Genomic DNA, 21,367 nt, shown 5'->3' with positions numbered 1-21,367 from the left:
CTTGCAGGAAGACAGTGAAATTAGAGATAAATATGGACCCTATAGAAAGTCTTTGAATAAATGCAAAGAAGGTTTAAAAACAACCTAAAAAGGTCCAGAATGGCAAAGGAAAAAAATGCTGATGAAATCGTATAGGTGCGGTGCCTAGGTCCTAATTCCACAGTTTCAGACTCTGTTTTATAAAATGGTTTATTTGTGGATATAAAGGGCATTAGTTCAGTCTCTAGAGAATTACTAGCTAATAAAGTCTGCTGTGTCTATCTTTATTTCACGTTTTTGAATGTCTGAGAAAACTTTTTTTTTCATGGAGGTGCTTTAATTTCAGGTTATTGGCCTGAAATTAAATTAGGTTTGGCTTTAACTATGTCTCCAGTTACAAGTTCACAGCAGTACTGGCAAAAGGTAAACCTTCTTATATTCTTGTTAAGTACTGTTTGTTACAGGTGTTTTTCAGTCTGTCAGCAGGACCAAAGCTTTATCTCAACTTTTTGAGCTAACTAAATTTGCATCCGAACTAGTAATTATTTTTAGCAATTAGCTGTGCACATTACAGTTGTGCTGTCTAATTGGCCTCTAAGAATTCTAAGTATCTTTCATCCTGAAATCACTGCCTTGGGGATAGCCTTTGTAGTATGTAAGTATTGTCCCCTTGCTCCAATAATATAAATTATTGAAGCACACTCTCTGAAAGTTTTACAAGCTGTAATCTGTGAAGCTTTTGTATTAATTCTTTGATGGAAAGCAATGCAGATCATGTTCAGATATTGCAACAGCTCTCTTACTTATAAATCTTAAATTAGTTGATAATTTAAGAGATATTATTGAAAAATACTGGTTGCTCCGTGATCCACATTGCTCTAGTCAGTCCTCATCCCATCAGGATTTGTTACTATTTCCATCTAGTAGTCCCTCCTTTTATATATCTCTCTTCCCAAATGATCCATCTTGCATTTACTATCATCTAATCCCCCTTGTTCAATTAAGCACTTCTCCCATTCTTTGTCTAACTAGAAATTTAGCAAGCTCTTACATTTCCTGTATGCTCCTGTATATTTAAATATATTTCAGGTGGAGAGTCACCAGGTGACAGGTGGTCATTAAGGTACAGACCTGGGTGTCATCTTGCTGTCCATGTGATGTGTCCAGCACCTTTTATCATTATGTCTGTCACCAGGAATACGATTTCATATGCCTGGGACACAAATACAGACTGCACAGCAACATTACAGCTGTCTTGTCAGATTCAGCTGGACACTTACAGGAATGATGATAAAAGGTAGATGTTAGCAAAGGGACATAGCATAGCAAGTAGGAGATAATACCAGGTGGATAATAGTCTCAGGTGCTTAGCCGTGCTTGTTATTTAGTCCAAGCCTTTAGAGATAGTGAAGTTACCTGTTTCCATTAGTTGGTAGCCCATTTCACTAGCACTCACAAAAATGAAGACTGACAGCTACTGGGACAAGCATTCAGAAAGATGTCAGAAATGATGGTGATGAAACTCCTTTCCCATTGACTGGCAACCCTCACCTAAACAGTATCAAAGAAGACATCAAATATCAAAGAATATCAAATATTAAGCGTGTCAGGATTGGGGGAAGTACTGAGCATAGGGATTGGGGCTGGGTGGAGTACTGCATCACAACCAGTGCCACAAAAAAAGAAGGGAGAATCTTAGGGATCGGAGACTCCTTGCTGAGGGGCACAGAGGCCCTCATTTGTCGCTGAGATAACCTATCCAGAGAGGTGTGCTGTCTTCCTGGAGCACGTGTCAGAGACATTAGGAAGGCTCATTAAACTGGAGGATTACTATCCTCTTGTTGTCATTCAGGTTGGATCCCAGGAAGCTGCAACTAGAAAAATGAGAAATATTAAAAAGGACTTTGCATCTGTGGGAAGGTTGTTGAAGGGATCAGAGGTGCAGGTATTGTTCTCCTTTGTCCTCCCTCTGGGTGACGGGGACCCAGAAAGAAGGTGGAGAATGGGACAGGTGAATGACTGGCTGAGGGGGTGATGTCTGGACCAAGGATTTGGCTGCCCAAGATCAAAATACCTATTTGAGAAGCCTCTCTTTAATATCTTGATCAATGATCTGGGTGAGGGGATCAAGTGCACCCTCAGTAAGTTCACAGATGACAGCAAGTTAGGTGCGTGTGTCGATCTGCTCGAGGGTAGGAAGGCTCTGCAGGAGGATCTGGATAGGCTGCACCGATGGGCTGAGGCCAACTGCATGAAGTTCAACAAGGCCAAGTGCCGGGTCCTGCACCTGGGGCACAATAACCCCAAGCAGAGCTACAGGCTGGGAGATGAGTGGTTGGAAAGCTGCCAGGCAGAGAAGGACCTGGGAGTGATGGTGGATAGTTGGCTAAATATGAGCCAGCAGTGTGCTCAGGTGGCCAAGAAGGCCAACGGCATCCTGGCTTGTATAGGAAGCAGTGTGGCCAGCAGGGCTATGGAAGTGATTGTCCCCCTGTACTCGGCTCTGGTGAGGCCGCACCTCGAGTACTGTGTTCAGTTTTGGGCCCCTCGCTACAAGAAGGACATTGAGGTGCTTGAGCGGGTCCAGAGAAGGGCGACGAAGCTGGTGAGGGGCCTGGAGAACAAGTCCTACGAGGAGCGGCTGAGGGAGCTGGGCTTGTTCAGCCTGGAGAAGAGGAGGCTCAGGGGCGACCTTATCACTCTCTACAGATCCCTTAAAGGAGGTGTAGCGAGGTGGGGGTTGGTCTGTTCTCCCACGTGCCTGGTGACAGGACGAGGGGGAATGGGCTTAAGTTGCGCCAGGGGAGTTTTAGGTTGGATATTAGGAAGAACTTCTTTACTGAGAGGGTTGTGAGGCATTGGAATGGGCTGCCCAGGGAAGTGGTGGAGTCACCATCTCTGGAGGTCTTTACAAGACATTTAGATGTTGAACTTAGGGATATGGTTTAGTGGAGGACTTGTTAGTGTTAGGTCAGAGGTTGGACTGGGTGATCTTGGAGGTCTCTTCCAACCTAGAAATTCTGTGATTCTGTGAAGTGTAGAGTCCTGCACCTGGGAAGGAACAGCCACGTGTATCACTACAGGTCGGGGAACGACCTGCTGGAGAGGAGCTCTGAGGAGAAGGACCTGGGGGTCCTGGTGGACGACAGGTTGACTGTGAGCCATCAGTGTGCTCTGGTGGCCAAGAGGGCCAATGGGATCCTGGTGTGCATTAAGCGGAGCGTGGCCAGCAGGTCAAGGGAGGTGATCCTCCCCCTCTACTCTGCCCTGGTCAAGCCTCACCTGGAGTACTGTGTCCAGTTCTGGGCTCCCCAGTACAAAGAAGACGGATCTCCTGGAAAGAGTCCAGCAGAGGGCCACACAGATGATACAGGGCCTGGAACATCTTCCCTATGAGGAAAGGCTGAGAGACCTGGGTCTGTTCAGCCTGGAGAAAAGAAGGCTGAGAGGGGATCTCATCAATGTGTATAACTACCTAAGGTGTGGTAGACAGAGGGATTTGGCCAATCTCTTTTCAGTGGTTTTTGGGGACAGGACAAGGGGCAATGGCCACAACATGGAGCCCAGGCAGTTCTGCACCAACATGTGAAAGAACTTCTTCACGGTGAGGGTGATGGAGCACTGGGACAGGCTGCCCAGGGAAGCTGTGGAGTCTCCTTCTCTGGAGATATTCAAGGCCTATCTGGACGCCTACCTGGGCAGCGTGCTCTAAGGAACCTGCTTTGGCAGGGGTGTTGGACCCGATGATCTTTCTAGGTCCCTTCCAACCCCTTCAATTCTGTGATTCTGTGAAGATGGTGACCTCATATCATTAATGAGTCAAATATGTGTATATGTGAAAAAAAAAACAAAACTGTTTTTCATTCCAGCCTCTTAAGTTGACAAGTTTCAAGGCCTGTATCACTTGCTTTTTAAGTAAATTATTAATCTCAAAGTCTAAATATGTACAGCTTATCAATTTAATACAAAGATTTAACTGAAAATTACAAGGGTTTGTGCTATACCTCTGTTAGCAGCAGTCTTCTTTATCATGTTTGTTGATCTCTAGATTTTCTTGAGACTTTTGAAGATGTGAAGAATCAAGAGCTAGAACGAAAGGCCCAAATAGAAGCCAATATTATTGCACTCCTGGAGCACTCAAGCAGGGTAAGCACATTTCCATCCTCCCATGGCAACCTAGGCATTTAGAACCACAGAACAGGAGAATGAATGGTTAAAACAAGGTTATTGTTTTTTGTTTTGTTTTGTTTTGTTTTGTGTTTTTTTCCAGAAAATATATGCATAATAATCTCTAAGGATCAAACAAATACCATATATTGTTGTAGTAAAAAGATGTAATTAATTTCTCTTTATCCCTGGGGAAAGTCTTTTGAATGTTAGATTATGCATGTGACTGGAGTAAAAGAAATGCATATATCATTCCTGTAACTTATCATTGATATAATCAATATCATTCTATTTATGATAAACATTTCAGAATGTTGCAAATAAAACTACTGCAACATTTTGTTTATCTAAAGTCTGTAAATCTCAGTTCATGGGTATTTTATCATCACTAAGAGGTAAAACTAACAATATTTCAACTGTCTCCTCAATATTTGAATTATGCCTAAAATACCCTGCCATGTATATTTAATGTAAACACTTCAGAAATTGTTCCCACTTGCAGTCTGACATTTTTTGAACTTTCAGAACATTTTTCCTATTAACATTTTTGTTCCTGCAGATTTTTTTGTTATTGTGGTTGTTGTTAGAGAAATCTTTTAGCTGAGTAATATTTTGATTATATCATCGCTTCGTGTCTTATTCAATGTAGTATACTGTTAAGGTATGTGTAAAGCAATTAATACTTAGTTTAGAAGAGATTTATGTGGCACAACAGTTTATCCTTACTGCATTTCTCTTTCATATTCATTGGTCTATCAGTACATTTTTTTATCAAAAGCTGACAGAATGAAAAGTCATTAAATTTAAATTATTTCAGACTTTTTCCAGTATTTTCAATCCTTGTGATAGAAAAGCCAAATAACAGACTAGGAACTTGGAGAGAAGAGGGTTTGGTAATTGTCCAGTTACCATTTGTAGATTCAAAGATACAGCATGTTCTTGTTATTTATACTACACAGAATGTGAATTGTATGAAACAAATTTCATCTGTTACCAATCAAGAGTTGAAGATTATGCAGGAAGACCTCACTTTCAAATCAAATGAAATGCAGAAGTCACAGAGCACTGCTAAGAATCTGATTACAGGTGAGACCAACACTGAATTTTCAAATTCATTCCTTTAAAAAGATAAAATGACCTAAGCACAAGAAAAATTACACTAAGTACAAGATCAGAGTTCTGTACTGAACTTGAAATGCTGTTGTAAGTTGACAAACTTAAATTTGTATGAGTAACAAGTGGTTTATATTCCTCAAAAGTATTTTACTTACTATTAGCAATAAAAGATGAGCTTGCTTGCAGAAATACATTTTCAACAGATGTATTTTAGTATATATGCAAAATGTCTCTTGAGACAGAAACTTGATTTTATTAATATTCACCTTGAAGTAAACATTCTTTGCAATGTTAAAACAGTTTTTAAGAAATACAACTAGGGACTTGCACCTAACCACGTATTATTTGTAAATGTTATTCTTAGTATCACTTACAGTTTGTGCTTTTCTAAAGGGAAACTTCCCATGGGAGAATTAACTGGCAACAATGGTGAATAGCTCTCAAATTCATATTCTTAGGTTTTGATTCTTTGACTCTGAATTTTCATTTTGACTTAATTTTGGAAATACTCAAGCAATTAATTTTCAGTGTAGGAATTTGTAGGACCTGTAGTTTCAGAAAGCAGACAATACTTTTCTTTCATTTCCGCAACAGGTATCTATTTAGTTCTTTATTTGTACTGTTTATAGTGGAATTGTTCTCCTAATTGTAAACCTTTGCCAATATCATTATTGGTTCAGCAAGCCTTTCCTTGTTTGTTTGGCTGAAAGGAAGGGGCAGGAATGAAGAACCATAAATCTTTTTGTTAGAAGGCTATTACGTGCTGTACTTGGTAGTGATTTTCAAAATAGGGGCTTGTATTGTAACTTCAAGCAGATACGTGCAAATGAAAAGTTGTTATTCACAAAATACTGTAGAAATTGATTTTGTTGTGCATTTGAACATTTAGTGTTCATTTGTCTGCAAATAAGCATTTTGCAGTTATAGTTTAAAGAACTGGACCAGACCTTACAGGTTCAAATATGACTTTTTGTTCTTTCATGTTAACAGCAATTCTTGGATTTTACAATATAGGGATGTTCCAGAAACACATAGCACTGTAGATGACATTATTGAAATACGTAGTTCTCTCTTTGCAAGGGGATAGAAAGAAGTTGCTGTATATAATTTTCAGCAGATAATTTAAATTATTTAAAAGTACATTTCTGAAAGCAAGGAGTCACAGATACTGTAATAAACATTAGATTCTTTCGAAAACAGAGTGAATGTTCCATTTGCGCAGTTGAAGTTCTTTGTAGCCCCTGAATTATAGCATGGTCATCTTCGGGATTTTTTTGTTGTTACTAAAATCTGAATTTCCATATATTTGTGCCATAACAAAGATATAAAAAGTCCATCGGCAAGCCCTTTTTTTAAAAAAAAAATAAAAAATAAAAAGGAAGAAAGGAAACCATGAAGAGTAAACAAAAGTGCTGATGGCATAGTTTCCCAAAAACATTTCCCTGGGTCACAGTGGTTTGGTCTCAGAGTTTGCTACTGTGTACACACTGCCTGCGAGACGCTGCAACTTCATGGCGTATCAGAAGGAACTGGGCTGCATCCTCTTCCTGTCTCTTCCCCTAGAGGAGTTTGGAGGTTTTTTTGTTTTGTTTTGTTTTGTTTCATTTAGGTTGTCGCTAGATAAGGATAACATTCATCCCTTCCAGTTTATTCCCTTTTCTCCAAAAAGTGCGAATGGGAAGGAATAGCCCACTGCTGTCTCACCACAGAATATCAGTTTATAGACAGAGCAGTCTTTTAGTCCTTTCGGGTATTTTGGCTTGTATGTTGTTATTATTCATTACATGTAAAATAAATCCTATTTAGTCAACTACATGTTACTTTGAAGTAATAGAATATTAATATTAGACTAATTATATTAAAAGCAAAAATGTTTTCATTAGGTCTAAGTAAGTCTTTAAAATGTAAAGTTGTTTTTCAGCTGTTTCCCTCTGATTTGAATTCTTTATGTATTTTTTTTTATTGTTTCGAATGTTAAAGCTCTGATTTCTTGAGGTTGCTAAGCATTTGTTTGTCTTTAAACCACAGTGCCATAGGAACAGAATTAGTTCGGTGGTCTGTTCAGTTTTGTTTTAGGATCTGACATTGCCCAATAACAGCCACTGCAAAGCGAAGCTATGGTCAGTTATTCTAGATGCAAGCAACTTCTTTTCTTAAACCCTTTACAGTGGAAGAAGGCATAAACATTGATTCACAGACAAGCATTTTAGTTCCAATACTTTTACTTTTAAATCCTTCTTTTTGCCAGTATGGAAATGTTTAGAGTCTATATATATGCTCTTTTCACATATAGGAACCTTTCAGTCTTACCTTATTGAACCATGCTACTCAGGATGTGCAACACAAAAATCTTGGCTTCCCTTTTTGTTTGCTTATTTTGAGGTTTCTGAAGACATCACAAACATACTTTATTATAAGAAAAAAAAAAAAAAAGAAAAAAAAAAAGTTGACTAAAGCTAATATTTCACACTAAGAAATGTATATATGGCATAAATACAGAGGAAGAGAAATGAGTACCAAAATCTTGCTATATTAGGATTTTGATCAGGTGAGATTTTTCCAAATAGTTCCAACAATGAAGTTGTTCACAGTTTCTAAAAAACACAGTTTTTAGAAAGGTGAGCCCCTGTCACATATGCACATCCATTTCCTTCTGCTGTAAAGATCTCTATTGCTTTGGTGAAGATGGGAGAAACAAATTTCTACTGTTTTTCCAGGGGAACTGCACATACCTGAGTGTGTAAGCATAACGTTCAGTGTATGCCAAGTGCTGTTTCTTTGTGTTGTCTCATCCCTTCCAATAACTCACTTCACCTGGTACTTTAGAATTTAGAAAAAAAAAATTATTTGTATCATTATTCAGAGTTAAACACAGCTCTGAATCATAGGATTATGTAGCTATGTCTTTAAAAATTCAGGAAAATATAAGAATGGGAAGGCAAACACCCATCCAAAACAGTTCTACCCCTATCTAGTCCTTCCATGCTTCTAATTCCTTTCATTACCTATCTCTCTTATTTCTTTTTAGAGGATTGTCAGAAGTAAATGCTGAATATTGAAACACATGCTCAGTTTGTAAAATACGACAATTCTTATTACTGTGGAGATATGGAAGAATTTTCCTCAAGGAAAAGCTGGCAATTTAATCTCATAAAACTAGGGCTTAGAACAACAGAAATAAAGGCAATATGATACTAAAAAGCTAACAAAAATAAATTTCAAAATCTGTCTGCATTGTAAGTCAACTTTTGGTAAGGTATTACCACTGCCTTAAAACTTGAAATTGACTGAAGTTATGTGCAACTTTAACAATATAAATACAACAGTGTGATGTAGAAAATCACCACATTTCCATTATTGTTCACTTATGTAGTATATACTACCGTAACTGTAATTTAACAATTTGAAATACAGGATGATTGTGAAGATTGGATTTTGTGCTTTCATTCATGTTAACATTCCTATGTATATCAAGATAGCAAGAGCTGTTTGTATTGCTCAAGTATAGCATAAATCTTTATATCTGGATAATGTATTATGGGGGAAAAAAAAAAAAAAGTCCTATTATTTAGTGATTGTGCATTTGTTGGCCTAGAGAGTCAAAAATTGCAGATGGACCTGCAGAAGATGGAACTCCTGGAGGGCAAGATGACTGATGAACTGGCTTCTCTTAAAGAGAAAATTGAACAAACAACAGCAGAGTTGGAAGTCTATAATAATTTGCCAGCTCTGAAAGCATCAGGAGAAGAGAAGAAAAAGGTAATAATAGGAGTGAAGCATAGAAATACATGAAACACATGGGGATTTGTGTGTTTTTGAGCACCTGCAAGAGGGGCAGCCAGGCCTATGATTGGGGATCCTGAATGAAACAGGGTTTGCACAGCAGTACAAATGAATCCAAATGCTTCTTAGCTTATATATGTGACTTATTAACTGGGTACATGTGGCAGGCTATCAGCTGGATACCTTTTGATAACTTCCTTCCCACAAAATTTCCCATTTATTTTACCGATTTATCTGATCTTTCTGCTGTAACTTATGACTACCCATAAGATTGAGAATGTAGCGATCTAACCACAGAACCCCCCCCCTAAAAAATAAAATCCTGTCCTTTCTTTGCTCTAATATAAACTCCATCTAGAACAGTTCCCATTTCACTTGTGATAAATTTTCTATAAATTCTTAACACCATCATTCACACTTGTGCTGTTATAGTACAGTCTAAGCTTACAACTTGTTCATCATAACTGCTGAATGTTATCATTATGATAGGGCATGCATTGTTAGAGAAAAGCTGTGACTTATTTATGCATATGAGGTTGGAACCAGATGATCTTTCAGGTCAAACCAAGCCATTCTGATATGATCTTGTTCTGAAAGGAATTAAAACTAGCATCTTGAAAGTTGAACAAAAATAATCTGTCTTTAGCCCACAGCAAATAAACTCATCAATTAATCTGTTTGTGTTTCTTTTTCAAATAGAGACTACAGGATGACAAAGAAAAATTAACAAAACGTAGTAATGCTTTCAAGAAAATAATGGAACACTTGAATGCAGAGTATGAGACCCTGAAGAGAGAGCTTCAAGAGAATGAGACACATTCTCAGGTATAGCTCAGGAAATGTATCATCACTTCAGTTGTTTCTGTCCTATCCTTGTTTCCTCATATGTGCTGTATGGGATGAATCAGCTTACTCCTTCTAAGGGAGATTTGGAAGCATGTGTTGTTCTGTTTTTAAACAGAAATTAGTATCATGCCAATAAATTTATTACAAGCTTTGGTTTCAAAGTTACTAAGAGCAGATCTTTCTGAGCTTAAGAATTGTGTGAATCTTTTAAGTGTTTACATTGATTTTGCTCAGAATTCTCTCTCTTCCATTACTTAAGAAGTTTTGAGAACTAACTTAGAAAGCAAATAAAGAAGAAAAAAAAAAAAAAGTCCCTAATAATTAGATCAGATCACCTTCCTTTTTAAAGGTATGCTGCTAACTTTTTTCTTTGCAACCTGTGATATTATTTTTCCTTCTTTTTCCCAATCCTTCTGCTCCTGGTCCTGGTAGACCACTAAAACTTTAGGGTTTGTTTGGGTTTCTTTAAACCCAAATAACTTTTGTATAGATTTACATTTAAATTTCAAATGTGAATCAGAAAGGAATATGTTTACAAACTTGCGATCAGTTTTGAATCTTCTATTATAAACACTAATTAATTCTTATCATTTTGGCAACAGAACTTCACTAGGTGTGGATGCACAGAAGGAAAATGCATAACCTCAAAATAAGTGGAGAATGGGAATTATTTTCTGTGTTTCACTCATTTTTATTGCTTTCAGTTATTGAGAGCTTTGCCATTGACAGAAGGGCAAATAAAGTATATTCTTAAAACAGCTGATTGCTCTATATAAATCAAACATTTTGAAGTACAAATAGAGTTTACATATCTTGAGGGTTTGGGTGATTTTGCAAGCAGTCAACTGTATAAGTTTTGACCTTCAAAGGATTACTATAAAAGTGCACTGATTATTTCCTTTGATGTGTATCACATGTTTTAAACCTAGGCCCCATTACTGGATGTATTGCAAGTAGCTACACCTACAAATGTTACAAGAAAAATTTTTAGTCAGAAACGTCTCACAAATGTCTCATGCTGTGAACCAGTGCACTTAGATAACTGATTCTTTGCTGTAAAATTTATTTGAAGTGAGATAGCAATTATTTCATGTTTTCTAGTTTAAGAATAAGCTTTTAAATAAGGTGTAGAAATAGCTTCCTAAATTGCTGCAGTAGTTCTCACAGAAAGTTTAGTCTCAGAATGATTTTCAGATTTTCTATTTAAAAATAACATCTACATATCTTGAAATGCAGAATCCTGAACAGTAGCATCAGAAAAACAAATATTATAAAATTGTATTGTAAGGAAGCAGCCATCGATATAATGTCCACATTAGTTTCCTGTTGATGCTGAAATTATTGAAGAAGTGCCAGCAGTTAACCCACACTCTTACAATCTTCTCACTGCAGCACCGTTCTTATCACAGCTTCTGGCATCAGACAGGAAACTTAACTATGGAAGAAAGGAAATTTCTTCTGTATAGCTCAAAGTCCAAGACATTGTCAGGAAATACTGTATCTTCAGTGATTTTAGATCTTACTGATTTTAAGAAGAGATCACTTTAATGATATGAAGTCTAATGAGAATTAATATCTCTCTACCATGTCCATCTTTTTCCCTCAGAGTTGCATACACATTTCTCTGTATGTACCATTGTAGTTATATGCAGTGCTTTTATATAAATAGAGAAAAAGTAAATGTATGAAGTGTAAATTATATACAGACCAGTGTGTCATTGGCAACTTAAAAATCATTTAGCCATTGGTTATCTTTGTTTGTGAAGTAACCTTGATCTTATCAGGTGACAGAATGTAGGGTATTGAAGCATTTGGGGGGAGATTATTTGTAGAAAGAACATGTGTAGTTATTTTCTTTTTTGGCTCTTTTTTGTTTTCAGCTTACAAATTTGGAGAGGAAGTGGCAGCACCATGAGCAAAATAACTTTATGATGAAGGAATGTATCCTTTTATTTAAGAAATACAGTAAAATTCACACACTGTAGTAATTGAGGAAGAAGGCTGTTTCCTCCATCAGAATAAGGCAGGACAGAATGGGGAGCAGAAGACAGAGGAGGGCGGGAAAGGCTGTGCTTTGCAAGTATCTGTTTAAACACTAGACATTATATATAGCAAAACCTGCATCTGTTGTCTGAAACAATTTTAAGCTGTCCCAAAGCACAAGAATTGTCTTGCTGTCTGCATTTTTCCTGTTGTGTCAGTTTTGTAATTAGGTTTCATATAAAGATCAACTTTGTATCTGTACAGTCTTATCTGAATTTATCCAGCGTTTTGAATTATTTGAAAATTTATATGGAATGGTGAATGATGAAAAAGTAAACAATTTGTTTTATGCATTTAGGTATTTCTTACAACATAAAAGAGGAAGTTCATATCAGAGGGGAAAAAAAAAAACAGCTAAACACACTAAGATCTGACAAGGAGATGCTTTAGCTAGGAAAAAAAGTGGGCTGGGATGGTAAACTGTGTTGTTGCTCTCTCATTACATGCTGCTAATTAGAGGTACATTACACTGTCTCCCTGACTAATCCTTCACTGTGAAAGACCTTCCAAAACACCAGCAAAAACTTGCTGCAAGTGATTTTCATAAGATAGGTTTTTAACTATCAAAAGAAGTGAAGTTTTTTAGATTTGATAGTTCTTATCTTGTACTATTTTCCATAGCTATTTTATAGATCTGCGTGTGGCATGGTTGCACATCTGTTTTATTTATTTAAATTCAAAGTTAGAGGCTTTGAATTCAGTGTAGTAAATTCCTTTTTTTTTTAAATTATTTAGAAAACAAAAATTTTGAAATCTCAATGATGAATAGAATCATTATATGTTTATAGTACAAATACTGTAGTAAAAGTGAAAGCAGAACTAGACTGTATCATCCAGCTCTGTGTGTTTGACAGTGGATATTGCTATGCACCTGAGAAAACATCAAAAAAAATATTTCAGGCAATTCTATAATAGTCTAGCCATCAGGATGAGGAAAAAAATGCAATGTAGGATCTGCATATAACTTTATTTTTTCATATAACAAATATCCCATTTCTTATATCTGATAAGTGCTCTAATTCTTAGAAAAAAAAAAAAGCAACATAATACATCGTGGACAAAGATGTATTTTATTATCAATCTCTTTGCTAGTAGTGAATTTCTTTTGATATATGTTTACATATTTTGTTTTTTAATTATTTCAGAATATTATGTGGAAAATATATACTTTTAATAATTGCTACTGCATTTAAAGGCTAGTAGAATTATTTATTTCAAGTGAAGTAATTTTTTTACTTTTTTCACATGAAAAACAGTAATAGGCAGTTTATTGCAGGTTGGATTGTTCTTTGCACAAAGCAATAAGGAACAAATGTTAATGAGTTTTTGCTTTTTTAGGTTCATAGGAGAAAATACAGCTATCTTAGGATATTATGTACCTTTGACCTGTGGGCATCCTTCTGTTCTTTGAGATAGGATTAGGTGAGTGTATGCAGACAGACCTTTTCTACGCTCATAGAAGAATGGTCTTCCTTTGTCAGTGATGTGAAGCCTTCTGGTGAGCTGTGGCTCACCACCTCATGGCCCCAGTCATTCCTTGACAGATAACAGGGCTCACCAGCAAGTACCAGAAGAGACTGCTGACATTAACAGAAAAGAACTGCAGCTGTCTTCCTCTGTGGAGAAGGCTATGCAGGAATATTTTATTAAGGCGAGAATTTTGAACCCTATGGTAGTCTAAAAAGAAGAAAGTCTTAAGAAGAACCCAAGAGAAAAAATGTTCAGAATATTAAAAGTTCTGCCTAACATGGTACAATATATCACCTACCTATGCAAGTGCAGATGCTTACTTAAACAGGTTTTTACATCTACTTTGGCTACTGGAAAGAAGGATCCTGGTTTTTTGGACTCAGATTTTTCTGGCTAGAGACCTGAAGTGTCAAAACATATAGTTTTAAATAGCTGAGTGCCTTGGAATGGTTTTGTTTGCAGTGTAACAATGGGCAGTCTTCCACAAGGGACCTATTGCCTATACATATGAAAACAGAATTGACTCAAGTATGTAAGCTCTTTTTTATCATGTTTGGCATGGGATGGTAGCTAGTAAATTGCTGTAATTTTTTTACAGCCATTCAGAGTTTTTTCCATTATTTGCAACTCTTGATAGTTTTTGCAGAAGGAAACTTACTGTATTATGTTTCTCTTATGATCTCTAATTATGCTAATATTTATACTGGCAGTTTGTTTCCTTAATTCTTTTAATCAGTCATAGCAACAAAGAGTCAGGAGAGTGACTACCAGCCAGTAATGAAGAACGTGAGAAAGCTGGTCACTGAATACAACAAAGCTCTCATAGAAGCTTTACAGAACACGAAGAGCTGAACCCAGGCACTTCCTTCCTGCCCCCATGGACCAACAATGAGGGATGTGCAGAGGCAGCATGGAAAGCTGAGCCACTGAGCTCATGTGCTCACCACAGCTGTGACAGATGTTCTTAAAACTATTTTTCCAAGTTTATAAAAATCACAGATTTTAGTAGTACTCCTATTTTTTTGCAATGTTTGAAAATATTTAGAAAAAAAAAAAAAAACTTACAAATTGTAGAAACATGTAGAACTAGAAATACTGCATGGTAAGTGTAAAATCATCAGAATGTTTTACTGAAACTCATTGCTGGATTGTGAAGATGAAGCTTGCTGTAGACAATGCTTGACACAATGCTTTACACATGCTTTACACAATGAATGTCTAATTGTCTTTTAGTCCTACCCCTGATGATCAGTGGGATTTTTCCCTGAATAAGGACTGCCCAATGGACTCTCAGATGCATTATCTTAAATGAAAGCATGTAAATTAAGTAGTAATATGCCTTCGCTATTTAAATAGCAATTCATAACAAGTAAAGGAAGCATGTAAGGACAATAAGCAGCCTCTTATGACAGAATTCTTTCATACTGTAAAGTCTTAAAGTAAATTTACTTTAGGGATCTGTCAGCAAATTTTCATTTCCCAAGGGAAAACTGACTAACTTGTAGAGCATGTCCTTATTTCATCTTTTGAATATAAGAGCAGAACTATGATAAAATGTAGTGAAATATAGCTAATACTGACCTTGTGCAGAGCATTTTAGTTTTGTGGTATTCACCAATAAAGGAAGTGAAAGGGAAAATTACTTGCATTTTCTGCAATGTTTTTTTTTCCAAGTTTTTTCTTTTTTCTCAAGCTGCAGTGTCATATGTAAACCCAACTTCAAGATAAGAACATTGAATAGAGATTCAACATAGAAGAAAAATAGGACTGATCCATAAATAATGTGCATTATGATATATACATGCTCAGAAAGCATTAAACAAAATTACCAAGTGTGTATTTCCCTCACATTGTACGTGTAATGTAATTATAAACTACCTATTGGTAACTTCCTCTACCTTCCACATTGTAAACTAGTCCTGACCAAGGGGAAAAAAAAAAAATAAAAAAAAAAAAATAGGTAAAATCTAGGTAAAAATCCTAGACAGACAGTAATCTTAAAAAGTAGTTAAAAAAAAAAAAAAAAAAAAAGTGAGGGGTTGGATATAGTCTTACTACTACCTTAGAAGAGTTCTCATGTAAAAGAAGAATACTGTGTGCTTTATTTCATAAAACTGGGGTTCACAAAGAATTAGAAAATTATCTGTCTGTTAAAATATAAGTTGTGTGGTTTTGTCCTTCAGTTTCTCCAAATCTGTGACCATCATTTTGAGTATATAGCAGAAATATGTAAAACAAACATACTGAAGGATCTTGCAGAGAACACCGTGTTTCCAATTTCAGCTCAGTAAATGCTGTTGTCCTCTATATTTATGTCTGTATAATATTTAGAGATAATGGAACAGGATTTCTATAAACCAAGGGATGTTATCTAGGGGAAATTCCCACTAATGTCTCTTCCTTCCTGACTAAGTTTCAGCTATTCCAGAGAGAGCCCATTATTTGCTGAGATAAAGTTGAAGTCTGATATTCTCACCAATCAAACCATCACCTAGTGAGATCGCCTCCTGAATTCCACTTCTGTTACAATAACATATTTTAATGAACAATGGAAAGAAGCTGCAGACTGAATAAACAGGCCGCTTTAAATTCGCTTTCTCTCAAGGCAGGGAATGGTTTTATTCTTTAGCAGTGATTCTGTTGGATAGCAGAATAAAATTTACAGGATTTGGTTGTGTTTTGTAATGTTCCCTTGTGATAAAAATGCTTTCTTTAGCACCCTGATTTTTCTTTTGTTCTGTTGAAGGCCTCCAGGTTGCCTGTTTCTGTCTGAGAACCTTATTGATCGTTCCTTCTTTTAACAACTCATCCTTTTGGTCCTCAGTCATGCTCATAACATCTTTGGCTCACGAAGGGGCTCATCTTTGAGCCATGAAGGGGGTACTAACCTCCCGTCAGGAGATCCCGTCCTCATTAATAAATCGTTCCCAGCTATGATCTGAGCTACTGTGTGTATATCAAGACTCTTAGGACAGTATCACAGGTCTCACTACCTGGCAATAGTTTACCCATTTTATGCTATGCCCCCAACCTGAGAGGACGTGGATTAAGTGGTGGTATGTATGGATTGAAGCAATTTAGAAACTGTTCTGCTCACTTGTCTCACGAGGGCTGAGTAGAGGGAAGGATCACCTCCCTCAGCCTGCTGAAGACAAATCTTCCTAATACTATCTAGGATATTACTGGCCTTTTTCACTGTGAAGGTGCACTGCTGGCTCATGGTCAGCTTCTTGTCCACCCGGACCCTTAGGTCCTTCTCAGCAAAGCTGCTTTCCAGCCAGTCACCCCCCAGCCTGTGCTGGTGCCTGAGCTGTTGCTCATCGGGTCAGGACCTTTTCCAGAAAGGCATTTACCTTTCTGGAACTTCTTGAGGTTCCTCTCTGACCATTTCTCCAGCCTGTCAAGGTCCCTTTGCCCAGTGACACAACCAGTTGGTGTACATGTATCAGCCACCCCTCCCTGCTGTGCATCATCCACAAACTTGTTGAGGGTACACTGTCCCACCATCCAGGTCATTAGTGAAAAGGTTAAACAGTGCTGGCAGCAGTACCCACCCCTGGGGGCACCACTACTGACTGGCCTTCAGCTGGACTTTGGGCCACAGATCGCACAGTGAGCCTTGAGCTAGTTTTCAGTCCATCTTACTACCCAGTTACCTAACCCATGCTGTATCTGTAAGGAAGTTATGGAAAAACAGCATCAAAAAAGCCTTGTTCAGGTAAACATCTATACCGCTCTCCTTGACCACTGGCTAATTACTTCATTGGAGAAGTCTGTCAGGTTGGTGAAGTACATTTTCCCCTTCATAAATTCATACCGACTCTTCCCAGTCAGCTTTGCATCCTCCATGTGTCTGGAAATGATTCCAGCATTAATTGCTCCATCACCACCTCAGAGATCAAGGTGAGACTGATGAGCCTGTAGTTCCCTGGCTCTTCCTTCTTGCTCTTCCTGAAGATAGGAGTGATGTTCTTTCAGTCTTCAGGAGCAACTCCCAGTCACTACAGATAAAAGAGAATCAAAGCTGTTTTTTTCAAATTGTGTTGTTTTCTTTCCTTGTGTTAGTGAGCTTAGAAAACAATATGCAGTGTTCCTGTGAGCAATTTCAGACACGCAGAACACTGATACATTTTAAATTATTTTTGTCTGATAGTATTGGTTAATGCTTCTTACTGCTGGAGTGTACTGCTTCACAACTGGAGGAATACATTCCCAAGGTGAAGTGGTTGTAAAGTCTTTCAGTATATTTCCATTTTTCTGCTGCAAGCATGAAACAAAAATACAAGGAACAAACCAGACCACAATGAGGCAATAGCAATAAGAAAATCTTATTTTGAGGAGACAGGTAGATATTAAAATGCTTGCTTTCATAGAATCACAGAATATCCTGAGTTGGAAGGGTCCCACAAGGCTTATGGAGTCCAACTCCTGGCACCAGATAGGACCACCCACAAAACAGCCCCTACACCTGGCAGCGTTGTCCAAGCACTTATTGAACTCTGGCAGCTCGGTGCCGTGATCACTGCCCTGGGGAGCCTGTCTGACTGCCCGACCACCTCTGGGTGCAGACCCTTTCCCTAACCCCCATCCTGACCCTCCCCTGTCCCAGCTCCATGCCGTCCCCTCGGGTCCTGTCGCTGTCCCCAGAGAGCAGAGCTCAGCGCCTGCCCCTCCGCTCCCCTCATGAGGGAGCTACAGGCCGCCATGAGGCCTCCCCTTGGCCTGCTCTGCTCTGGGCTGAACAAACTGAGGGACCTCAGCTGCTCCTCATACATCTCTCCCTCCAGACCCTTGAGAAAGCATCTGGATGCTTGCTAATAGTTTTATGTCTTTCTTATACCATTCTTCTTAGTATCTGCTTTGAAGTGACTGCCTTAGAAATATTTTTGCCTCACACTGATAAGGCATCTGGGTGGAGTGGACATCACAATTGTCTAGAGTGAAAAAAGATAATAATAAAAGCTTGGAAAGATTTTTTCTCCTGAAAAGAGATCATAAAACTAGAGTTTATGTGCATACATTCACAACAGTGAATACTAGCTGAATGGTGTAGACAGCAGTAGGTGGCAACTCCAGCCAGAGAAATGCTGCAAAGTGCAGGTTAATCAATGGGAAGGAGAACTGAATTATTTCCAAAACAAATAGTTGTCATCTTTTTCAGTTAGGAGGAAGGAAGCCATTCAGCATTTCATAACCACATAGATGATTGGAATTCAAATTCCAGCTTTGATCAATCATTTGTTGGGATTGGCAGACATTTAGAGCAGAGGAAGAAGCATTTCTTGCCCTTACTTGCAGTCTGAACTGATTCTCATTTCAGGAAGAAGGACTAACCAGACAATATGCCAGAAAAGTGAAATGGAGGAAGCCTCCCACATTTAAAAAAAAAAAAATGAGCCAGAAATGTAAAATGACCTGCTCTGTTTCCTCTTGTAAAACTAATTCCTTGAAAGCTACATTCATTAAAAGTGACTAAGCTTGATTCACTGAACATGGGTATCTTTGGATCAGGACCAAGATTTCTGCTCTGCAGCAAAGAACAAGTAGGGTGCAAGAGGTCTGTCTTGGACACACAACATGAGTTTGCCCACCTGCAGTAGGGGTAAGGGGGACTCAATACATCTGAAAATTAGAAAGCAAAAAAAAAAAAAAAAATGCTTATAGTAGAAAGTATCAAACAGTACTATCATTCATACTATGCATGAGAGACAAAACACCAGATTAATGCCTTCAGATTTTCACTATCCTTCCTTTTCCTTGTTTTTCCTCTAAATTAAATGAGGAAATGGTGTTTAATGGGTGGACTTGTGTTCAGGTTTGCTGTATTTAAAATTATTCAGAATTATTGACCTTAGTGTACAATACTGAAGTCCTTTATTTATATGTAAATCTACATTTTAAGTTCTCAACTTAAGAAAAGAATTGTATTTCTTTCACACTTCCCTATTTCAAGAATGCCTAAAACTGTATTGTTCAAATACTCAAAAACATTACCATTTAGAAATCTTCATCTCAGAGAGGAGAGGCTGAATTTAAAGCCAGAGCTGTCCAGTGAAGGAACTGTGAAGGAACAGATCATCAACAGTGACTCTACTGTTAACCAGTACAATATTTTAGCCAGTCTGAGGGGGATGTAAATTTGAAAGCAAAGGAAGGAGACAGCAAATTTCTCACTAAGTTGCACTTGCCAAAGGCTGGTGATCTGCGCTGTATTTTTGAATGAAAAAGGGATTGTTTATATTTTGGGGGAATTGTTTGACAATATAACAAATGAGTTAAAAGTTGATTCAAATCGTGGGCGGAATCACTATAAAGTTTAGTAATGCAGCCATTCAAATCAAAGTTATCATTAGAATCAAATCAAGAGAGAGATGATTTCAGTGAAAAATAATGGATCCTGCAAACAGGATTTTAAGAATAAATATTTGTAATGTTGAAGGATAAAAACACCACCCCTGAGATCTCTTTAGTGTGACCTATTTCCTGGGTCTTGGAAGCCATAGTCAGATCTGCAAACATCTTGTACATTAAGTGGCTTACACAATTAATCTTTATTTCTCCAAACTGCACAGATAAGAAATTTGCCTCATTAAGTTACAGCTACTCTCTGAAGACTTATTTTAACTGCCTGACATAATTTGTGATGATTCAGTGTTAACATCTTAACGGACATTTGGCTCTACATTTGTTACCATTAAACATAATACAGACTCATTCATCCTTCAAAATGCACTGTAGAAAAATTAAGTAGAAAAACAGTAATAAAGGACAGAGAGGAGAAAAATTACAAGCTCTGTGGTTTCTGCTCACCTCATGTGGGATGACTTCTCTTCTAGGCTGCAGAATCCCATTTGTCTCCAGACTTCTTTTAACTTTAGGGCAGCAGGAGTATTAAACTCCCTTACGCTTGTACTCCTAGAACCTGATCCAATCTTGGCAGAGAAACACGAGCACTTAAGTTAACTTAGCACATGTTCAGGATCACCCCTTTTGGCATGCATTTTAAAAAAGAGAGCAGACATGCTCTAAAATAGGGAAAGAATGGGGTCAAAAAGTACTGACATCAAGTATGCAGGTTTGTCCTTTTCAGCCACACAGTGGGATAAAACTAACTTTCTTCTTATTTATGTGACTTTGTACACATTTGGAACCATCAGTGGCCAGCACCACTGCTGGTTCCTCACTTCTTACAGTTTCACTCTCCAAGAAGTTCTTAAACAGAGTTGATCCCATCCATCAGCAAAGAATTGGGAAACAGGAATTATTTTGTTTGTCTCCTGCTAACAGCTGGTCACCCTAAAATCTACACAAAGCCACTTTCAGCAAAATACAAGTGACTCACAAAGCTTCCAGAATGCAGGCATCATGCCTTATTCAATACGCTTGATATCCTTCTCAATGCCTTTACTGATACAGAGGACTTCAAGGACTCCTGTATTGTTTCATCAGCTGAACCTTCCCCTTGAGAGAAACCTGAGGTTCCCAAAGGGTCCTGTGTATGATTCCCCTGTAGAAAATGCCATTTTGTTTCATTTACATGGAAAACAAACGAGCAAAATCTCCCTTTGGCTAAGGCTATCCTGCAGATGGCTCAGACTCAGCCACTTCCCACACTGTGGTCTCCTGAAGACCCAAGAGAAGGACCTTTTTGACAAGAAAACAAAACAAAACAAAACAAAAAAGCTGAGCAAAAAAAAAATATATATATATACCTCTACCTACACACCACAACAAAACCTGTTCCCCCTCCATCTTCTGTACCACCAGTGCCTGGCATGGGTCTGGAGGCCGTCCACAACACACAGCACAGGGACAGCTCATGTCCCCGCCTGCTGCCCCCACTGCCAGGGCCCAAACCAGGGGGCTGTCAGGCGGTGGTCAGCCCCAGTGGCATGGGGGACACCCAAGGTGTGGGGGACAGCCAGGTCTGTGTAAGAAAGGCAGCTTAAAAGCCCATAATTTA

The 21,367-nt window shown here is 38.0% G+C and overlaps 1 protein-coding gene across 1 annotated transcript in view; it reads left to right on the top strand.

Moving 5' to 3' along the window:
• The window catches only part of IFT74 (intraflagellar transport 74), a 41,951-nt gene extending 25,947 nt beyond the window's left edge, over window positions 1-16,004 (top strand). The window contains exons 14-19 of the mRNA XM_084305767.1: window positions 4,028-4,125; window positions 5,106-5,232; window positions 8,858-9,021; window positions 9,745-9,870; window positions 11,772-11,832; window positions 14,141-16,004. Of these exons, the coding sequence (XP_084161893.1) occupies window positions 4,028-4,125; window positions 5,106-5,232; window positions 8,858-9,021; window positions 9,745-9,870; window positions 11,772-11,832; window positions 14,141-14,256 (692 nt within the window). The 3' untranslated portion in view covers window positions 14,257-16,004. The remainder of the gene's footprint in view (window positions 1-4,027; window positions 4,126-5,105; window positions 5,233-8,857; window positions 9,022-9,744; window positions 9,871-11,771; window positions 11,833-14,140) is intronic.
• Window positions 16,005-21,367: the final 5,363 nt, after the last annotated feature.

This window comes from Netta rufina, assembly GCF_964035555.1.
Source record: "Netta rufina genome assembly, chromosome: Z".
NCBI lineage: Eukaryota > Metazoa > Chordata > Aves > Anseriformes > Anatidae > Netta > Netta rufina.
This window is presented reverse-complemented; position numbering and strand designations above follow the sequence as displayed.